The following is a 9,069-nucleotide window of genomic DNA, read 5'->3' on the forward strand; positions in this document are numbered from 1 at the left end:
GGGGTTGGGAGGCTGCAGAATGCACAGAAGCTGCTGTTTGCATTTTTAAAGCATGAGCTTCTGGTAACAACTTCCTTCCCCCCCTCCTCTAATTCTTATTAAATTCTAGTTCGTTAACATATAGCGTAATACTGTTTCAGGAATAGAATCCAGTGATTCATCACTTCAGCTTCCTGATATTCCTTTGACAAACTACTCCTCCACCAGTTCTACATCTAAAGTTTTTCCTTTTTTCTCCTACTAAGCCAATATGAGTTTTGGGCCACTCACAATATATCTAATAATATCTATGTGCCAGGCCCTATTCAAGTGCTTCACATGTATTAAGCACCCCAAGGACAGATTACAACTCTCCTCATCTTCAAGACACAGCTGCTCTACTTGCTGAGACATAGTCTGTTAGTGACCTGAGCTTGGCAGTCCTCAGACCCCACATAAAATGACTTCCTTCTCCATCTAGCCCAGATACACAGGGCATTCTTGCAGCTACACTCCTGTGCTTCCCATAGCCTCAACCCCTCTACCTCCTTGTCCCTCTATCGTACCCACTCCACTGTGCCTCACATCCTAGCAAATCCAGTTGTTTTTTTGTTTTTTAAGATTTTATTTATTTATTCATGAGAGGCAGAGACATAGGCAGAGGGAGAAGCAGGCTTCCTGTGAGAAGCCCGGTGTGAGACTCGACTCTGGGACCCCAGCATCATGCCCTGAGCCAAAGGCAGATGCTCAACTGCTGAGCCACCCAGATGCCCCACAAATCCAGTTTAAACCACAATTCACCTCCTCTGATCCTACAAGGGGTGGAGAATCACACAACCATAAAGATTACAAGAAATATTTCTGGTGGGCAGTCAACACTCCAAAGTACAAACTCCGAGAACCTCTCTAAACTCAGAAGATCTCAAGTGTGAAGGGAGAAGATACTCCTGCCCTTCTCCCTGAGGGAACATTTGGCAGTATCTGGAGACATTTTAGGCTTTCTGTGGGCATTCTGGCATATGCTATTGGCATCTAGTGGGTTGAAGCCAGGGATTCCACTAAACATCCTATAATGCATGGGCAGACCCCAACAACACAGAATTATCAGACCCAATATGTCAAGAGTGTCCAGGTTGAGAGACCCTGCTCTGGAGCATCCGAGTAGGCTCCCCTGTTTTCCTCACCAGCATTTCCCAAACTTCCCCACCTCCTTCCTCAAGCCCCAAGTTCTACCTCAGCCCAGGCTCAGCAGGGAATGGTGGCAGTGACGCTGAACCTTATTTGCATGTGTAATCATCTTTATCTCCTTCCCCCAACATTTGGAAAAACAAAAGGTGCTCTTCCTCTTTGTGAAGCCAAGTCACCCCTTTCTGCTCTGGCTCTGACCTCCCTCAGCACCTGCAAGCTCTTTGCCAAGGGCTCCAGCATCGGACTTGGAATTTAAGGGCAGTTCCCCAAAGGAAGAACAGCGTGGAGGGGCTTACACGTGCCCCTCTCCTTATGAGATCTCCTTTACACCTGAATTCCCTCTAGCTACCCTTCCTCCTTCCTTTCAAAAACACCATTTACAAAAAAAAAAAAAAAAAAAAGGCTAGTGACCAGAGGCAACATGCTCACTACACCAGACAAACTTTATATTTCAGAGCAGTTGTTGCCAATTCTTCAAAACTCAAGATTCCATACAAAAATATAGTTTCTAGAGCAGCCTGGGTGGCTCAGCGGTTTAGCGCTGCCTTCAGCCCAGGGTGTGATCCTGGAGACCCAGGATCGAGTCCCACGTTGGGCTCCCTGCATGGAGCCTGCTTCTCCCTCTGCCCTGTCTCTGCCTCTCTCTCTCTCTCTCTCTCTCTCTCAACCTTTGAAGAGAGAAGATCAGTGGCTCCCCATTCTCCCAGCTTTCTCCTGCCTATGTCAGCTCCACGTTCCAGGTCAGGCTGCTTTCCCCACCCGCTTCTTACATGCTGAGGTTCTCCGTGCTCTATCTGCAAACCTCTGCTCTTGTTATCATACAACACTGCCTGCCTGGGCAAGCTCTCTGCCAGTGAGCTGAAGATTCTCACACTCCGGCTCTTGCCCTCTCTGCCTAGAGAGTCTCTCTTTGGCTGTGCCACTTGCACCTCAAACTCCACAACTCAACCATCTCTTCTTAAACTAGCCCTCCCCACAGGTGACACATTTCTAACCAACCGGTTAACCGAGTCGGAAACCTGAGGTCCATCCTAGACTCCTCCTAGTTTCCATTCAGATACATCAAGGGTGCTGATTAGGGATCCCTGAGTGGCTCAGTGGTTGAGCGCCTGCCTTTGGCCCTGGGCGTGACCCTGGAGACCCAGGATTGAGTCCCACATCGGGCTCCCTGCATGGAGCCTGCTTCTCTCTCTGCCTGTGTCTCTGCCTCTCTCTCTCTATCTCTCATGAATGAATAAATAAAATCTTAAAAAAAAAAAAAAAAAAAAACAACGGTGCTGATTGTGCCTGCTAATTATGTCTACTGTCAGGCCCAATGCCTTCGCCCCCATTCAACCCCTAAGCACCACTGAAACAGCTTTTTATTTACTCTCCCTGCCTGGCCTCATCGCCTTAACCAATCTGGCTCCACATCGCTGCAGGTGATGCTTTCAATAGGTGTACTGATCAGATGCTCCGGCTGAAAACCCCACCCCCACGCGGCCACGAGATAAAATATAAATTCCTTTCTGCAGCCTCCAGGCCCCAATTAGCCCTGCAGACTCTTCTCCGGGCTCTTTGTTTTTGAGGCTGTACACTCCCGCGGTACCCACTGCTGGTTCCCAGAACGCTCCACACCCACCGGTCCCCAGCTTTTGCATATGCAGTTTCCTGTGCCTGAGACACTGTCACCTCCACTTTCCCCTCAAATGCTACGTGCGCTGCGACAAACGCCAGGTAAGCCCATCAACTCCTACCACTACAAGTTAAGCCAAGGCTGCCTGCACCCCACAATTCGCCTTAGCTATATAACAAAGGTGCCCTTTCGGTGGGCTTGGACCCACTAAACAAGGTCTTTGGGATCAAGGACCCTGTGTTACCCATCTCTGCACCTAACAGAGCCCAACACAAGGCGCACAGTCTGCATCCTCCTTGAATTTCAATTCCTCGCCGGTTACCCGTGCCCACGGGACTGTCCTGAAGTTTACCATACGCGTCAGTCCGGCCAGAGTAAACTGCACAAAAGGTACGAAGGGCTTGTTTTGACATTAACGACAGCAGCCTGATAGGGATCGCAAGAGGTTCGCAAGAGGTTCCCCGGCTTGCACGAGCCTCCTTCCGTGTCAATGTCCTCATCTCCAAAGCGGCGTTAGTGATAGAAGCTGCCTCTTGGGGTCGTGATGGGGATGCACAGCGGCTGAGACGCCTCGAGCGCCGGGCGTGACACAAAAGAGAAGCTGCACAGTGGGGAGCCACTACGTGAGCGGTGCTGGCGCCGGAGGACGGCAGTGGCGGCGCGCAGGGCGCCCAGGGCGCAGTCCGCCGCCCGCCAGGCGGGATCCGGGGCCGTCCCCGCGCCCGGCCCGGGCCCCTGCCCGCGGCCACCTGCCCGCCGCCGCCGCCGCCGCCGCCGCCGCGTCAGGAGAGAGGCCCGGGGACGCGGGAAGCCAGGCCCCCCGCCGAGGGCCGGCCCCGCTACTCACTGAGCCACAGCTCCAGCGCCGCCGCCGCCGGCCCCGGGGGCCCGCCGGCCGCCTCGCCCCCCGCCGCGGCCCCGGCCCCCGCCGCCACCGTCGCCGCCGCCGCCATGGCCCCAGCCCCGCTGCTCCAGCCGCGGCCGCCCCTGCCCTCCAGCAGCCGTCCGGCGCGCTCCGGGGCTGCCGACGCGGCAGGCGCGGGCGGGCACGTGACGGGGCGGGGTCTGCGGCGGCCCCGCCCCCCGGCCAGGCCCCGCCCCCGCCCCCGCCCCGCAGGCCTCGCGGGGGTGAGGCGGGGGTGAGGCGGGAGTGAGGCGGGGGCGGGGCCGGGAGCGGGGGCCCGGGGCTGGGGGCGCTGCCTCCGCGGCCGCTGAGTTTACTCGGGTCCAACTTCGCGAGGCCTGCGTGCTCGCGTCCTTCAGGAGTAGGCTTGTGGGATGAAATGCGGGATGCCCAGTTAAACTGGAATTTCAGATAAACTAGGAATAGTTTGGGGGGAGGTGGCGGTCATTTTATCCAGGAGGGTCTTCTCCCACAACTTCTCTGAAATGACACACCCGCTTTTTCTCCATACTGCCTTATTTTCTCTGTTGCACAATACACCATCGACCTACCTAGATTTTTGCTTATTTTGTTAAAGGATAATTCTTTCCCCAAAAAAGTCATGATTCTCATGCGTGTTGAAATGAACACGTGTTAAATGTTTTTTTTTTCTAAAGATTTTTTTATTTATGATAGACCTAGAGAGAGAGGGAGAGGCAGTGACACAGGCAGAGGGAGAAGAAGCAGGCTCCATGCAGGGAGCCCGTCGTGGGACTCCAGGATCGCGCCCTGGGCCAAAGGCAGGAGCTAAATAGCTGGGCCACCCGGAGATCCCCTGACGTATCAAATGTTTTAACTCTTTAATGAAATGAGGGGAACAGAGCAGAGGTGATGTTAGAATCCATTCAGGAGAGAAAAAAGGGAGATGCCTGGGTGGCTCAGTGGTTGAGTGTCTGACACAAGGGTCCTGGATCGAGTCCCGCATCCAACTCCCCACAGGGAGCCTGCTTCTACCTCTGCCTATGTCTCTGCCTCTCTCTGTGTGTCTCTCATGAATAAATAATTTTTTTTTTTTTAAAAGGAAGAGAAAAAAGGTTGGGGCACCTGAGTGGCTCAGTTGGTAGAGCCTGCAACTATTAATCTTGGAGTTGGAAATTCAAGCCCCACAGTAGAGATTACTTAACATCTTAACAAAAAAAGAGAAAAGGAAAATGTATACAGAATAAAGGAATGTTGGAACATGGACAAATGGACACAAACCTAGCTTTACCATCAGCAGTGACGACTGTCCACCCCCCTGGCAGAATGATTTGCATTACTATCAGTCATCTATGAGTAGACCACTTGTAAGAGGTCTGTGAGACAATGAAAGGCGGGGTTGTCTAGACAGTGCATAATTTTTCTTCAAAGCACAAACCGTCTATACACTATTGCCTGTTTCTCTATAAAAGCCTGCCTACTATAAAAGCAAAAACTTTGCTCTGTACACTTGTATAGCCCCAGTACCTAGAACAGTGCCTGGCACACCAGTGTCACTAAATACTTATTGAGTAGCCAAATGAACCCTACAAACCATAAGAGGTAGCAATAGGGCTTTAGGCCCCATCTCTGGACAAGGATGTCAACCACTTCCATTTGGCCTCAGTCTGTACTTTCTAATTTCTTTCTTTTTTTTTATTTTTTTTAATCTTTTTTTTTACATTTTTATTTATTTATGATAGTCACACAGAGAGAGAGAGAGAGAGAGGCAGAGACACAGGCAGAGGGAGAAGCAGGCTCCATGCACCGGGAGCCCGACGTGGGATTCGATCCCGGGTCTCCAGGATCGTGCCCTGGGCCAAAGGCAGGCGCTAAACCACTGCGCCACCCAGGGATCCCAATTTCTTTCTTTTTTAAAAGATTTTCTTTACTTACTCATAAGAGACACAGAGAGAGAGAGAGAGAGGCAGAGACAGAAGCAGGCTCCATGCAGGGAGCCCGATATGGGACTCAATCCTGGGACTCCAGGATCACTTGCCCTGGGCCAAAGAAAGGCAGGAGCTAAACTGCTGAGCCACCCAGGCATCCCTGTACTTTCTAATTCTTTTTTTTTTTTTATAAATTTTATTTATTTATTTATGATAGTCACACACAGAGAGAGAGAGAGGCAGAGACACAGGCAGAGGGAGAAGCAGGCTCCATGCACTGGGAGCCCGACGTGGGATTCGATCCCGGGTCTCCAGGATCGCGCCCTGGGCCAAAGGCAGGCGCCAAACCGCTGCACCACCCAGGGATCCCTCTAATTCAATTCTTTCCAGCTTATCTCTTAACTGTGGCAAAAGGCCCTTTGAGGAAAGCATCCTGTGATAGAAACCGAAATGACCCCCTCAAGCAGTAAGGATTGCCCCAGAGCCAGCAAGATCCTGACTGTGATTGACCCTAAGATATTGATGACCTGAACTTCAGTGCCCACCTGCACTACCCTCACTTTCGTCCCACCTTTTCCTTATATAAACCGAAAAGTATTTTCAGCACTTCAGAGACATTTTTATTTATTTATTTATTTTAAGATTTTAGGGCAGCCCCCGTGGCACAGCAGTTTAGCGCCGCCCGCAGCCCAAGGCGTGATCCTGGAGACCCTGGATCGAGTCCCACGTCAGGCTCTCTGTATGATGCCTGCTTCTCCCTGTACCTCTGCCTCTCTCTCTCCGTCTCTATGAATAAATAAATAAAATCTTAAAAAAAAAGATTTTATTTATTTATTCATGAGAGACATAGAGAAGCAGAGACATAGGCAGAGGGAGAAGCAGGCTCCCTGGGGTGAGCCCGATGCAGGATTCCATCCCAGGACCTGGGGATCATGCCCTGAGCCCAAGGCAGATGCTCAACCACTGAGCTACCCAGGCACCCCTGGAGACCGTCTTTCAGATGTTAGACCACTCTCTTCCCTGTGCTGGTCTCACTAAATTAAATCCCTCTCTTGTTTCATCACTACTGTTTCTGTCTTTGGATTTTATCAGTAGTATGGGGCCAAACCTGATCTGTTTGGGATCCAGATGCCCTTGCACCCTTTGGGCCTAATGACATCCCTACCCCAAATAAATATACCAGCCAAGTGAAGTATCACTATTGTGCTAGCTCAGTTTCAAAATAAATCTAGCTACACACATCTCCGTCTGACAGATTGCTGCCCATAACTGTCTTCTACATGGAAAGGGTCACGAAAGGGCTCTGAATGACAAGTAACCAAAGTGCTTACTGTGTGCCAGCTTCTACACTAAATTTTTTATGGTTGTTACCTGTTGGTAAACTTGGGCCACTGTAACAGAATACCTCAGACTTGGCCTAGACATTTCTCACAGATCTGGAATCTGGGAAATCCAAGATAAGGTACTGCAGATTGGGTCTCTGGTAAGACCTCACTTGCTGGTTTGCAGAGGGTTGTCATCTTGCTATGCGCTCCCAAGGTGGAAGGAGAGGGGGAGGGGCGGCAGGAGTGGGTGGGAGAGGGAGAGAGCATGCACTATGGTCTCTTCCCCCTATAAAGATACTAATCTCTTCATGAGGGTGCCACTCTTGTGACCACATCTAACTCCCAAAATCCTATCTCCAAATGCCATCACATTGGGACTTAAGAGCTTTAATATATGAATTTTAAGGGGACAGCTTCCACCTATAACCCGATTCATATAGGCGAAATTTTGTTTTTCAAAGAAACTGCATTGTCTACATCACAACCTTCTGTGGGTATTTTTTTTTTTTTTTTGGTTCTTTGGAAATTATATCTCCGTAAACTGTAGATAACTGAGAGCAATTAGAAATTATTCTGGTCTACAAGCATGCAAATGAATTGTCCTGGGAAGATACAACCCGCCTCCATGTGGAAAAACCAGTTTGTCTCCATTTTCATGTTCATTTCAATATTCCAGATCTATAAAGGTGTCTGTACTGTGGATTCTCCTTTGAACTGGTTGCAACATCTCCTAGGGTCTTCACTAATGAGTCAAATAAAATATTTAACATGTGTTCATCTCTTGAAAATTCTAAATACCTGGCAACACTAGAGCTGGATTTCCTCACTGCAACAAATATCTGTAGATGACTAGAGACTGTTCCCTGTAGAGGGGCAGGAGCTCTCCATTTGCCAGGGACCCACCATCCATCACTTCCTAAATTTTTTTTTTTTTTCAAAGAATCCATGGTTAAGTGGACCCTACATGTTTTTTTTTTTTTAATGATTTTATTTATTTATTCATGATAGACACAGAGAGAGAGAGGCAGAGACACAGGCAGAGGGAGAAGCAGGCTCCACACAGGGAGCCCGATGTGGGACTCAATCCTGGGACTCCAGGATCACGCCCTGGGCAGAAGGCAGGCGCTTAAACCGCTGAGCCACCCGGGCTGCCCCTAAATATTTCTTATAACTTGCTATGGTACCGATTTTAAGCAAATACACTCATTTGACATTTTGACGTGTGGATCAGTAGTTTTCCAACTAGCATTTGTTAGAATCACCTAGAGGGCTTGTTAAAACACATAATGCAGGGCCCGACCCAGACCCACACGGTTTCTAATTCAGTAGGTCTAGGGTGAAACCCAAGAATCTAATTAGTCTCCAGGCAATGCTGATGTCGCTGGCCTAGGGAATGCTACAGAAAGTTAAAAAGTGGGGAGTAGAGAAGTGGATTGGGGGATGCCTGGGTGGCTCAGTGATTGTCTGCCTTTGGCTCAAGTTATGATCCCAGGTCCTGGGATGGAGTCCTCCATTGAGCTCCCTGTGGGGAGCCTGCTTCTCCATCTGCCTAGGTCTCTGCCTCTCTGTGTCTCTCATGAATAAATAAACAAAATCTTAAAAAAAAAAAAAAAGTGGATTGGGAATTCAGGATAGTGGTTGGGTTCATACACCATTGAACTTCTGGCACTTTATAGATGCAGAATAATTGCTGGTGGAACCAGAATCCTCTGGCTCTCCCTACCTCACTTTAAGCACCAGATAGGAGTTGATTGTACTTTGAGTCCTTTCTTTTGTATGTCCTGTTCCCTCAACCTGGACCTCCCTCCCTCTGCTGTCTGTCAAACTACCTCCTTGTTGGGCTGCCAGACCCAGTCAATAAAAACAGAGGAAGCCCAGTTAAATCTGAATTTCAGACAAATAATGTTTTATTTTTTAAATTATTTTTTAAAAAGATTTTATTTATTTATTCATGAGAAACACAGAGAGAGAGAGAGAGAGAGAAAGAGAGAGGGAGGCAGAGACACAGGCAGAGGGAGTAGCAGGCTCCATGCAGGGAGCCCGAAGTGGGACTCGATCTGGGGTCTCCAGGATCACACTCTGGGCTGAAGGTGGCGCGAAAACGCTGCGCCACCGGGGCTGCCCAGAAATAATTTTTTAGCACAAGTATGTCCTATATATTGCATGGGACAT

The 9,069-nt window shown here is 49.6% G+C and overlaps 1 protein-coding gene across 3 annotated transcripts in view; it reads right to left on the bottom strand.

The window, feature by feature from the left end:
- Nucleotides 1-3,712, bottom strand: part of GGA2 (golgi associated, gamma adaptin ear containing, ARF binding protein 2) — a 32,935-nt gene extending 29,223 nt beyond the window's left edge. Inside the window, exon 1 of one of the 3 annotated variants that reach the window (XR_012035594.1) lies at nt 3,135-3,299. Coding sequence is in view for 1 of the 3 variants with exons in the window: in XM_072836177.1 (XP_072692278.1) it covers nt 3,135-3,282 (148 nt within the window). In the remaining 2 variants the exon portion in view is untranslated. Of the gene's footprint in view, nt 1-3,134; nt 3,300-3,629 lie in introns of those variants that run through there. The other 2 variants (XM_072836178.1, XM_072836177.1) reach the window with 2 other exon arrangements.
- Nucleotides 3,713-9,069: the final 5,357 nt, after the last annotated feature.

Source organism: Canis lupus, chromosome 8 (assembly GCF_048164855.1).
Source record: "Canis lupus baileyi chromosome 8, mCanLup2.hap1, whole genome shotgun sequence".
NCBI lineage: Eukaryota > Metazoa > Chordata > Mammalia > Carnivora > Canidae > Canis > Canis lupus.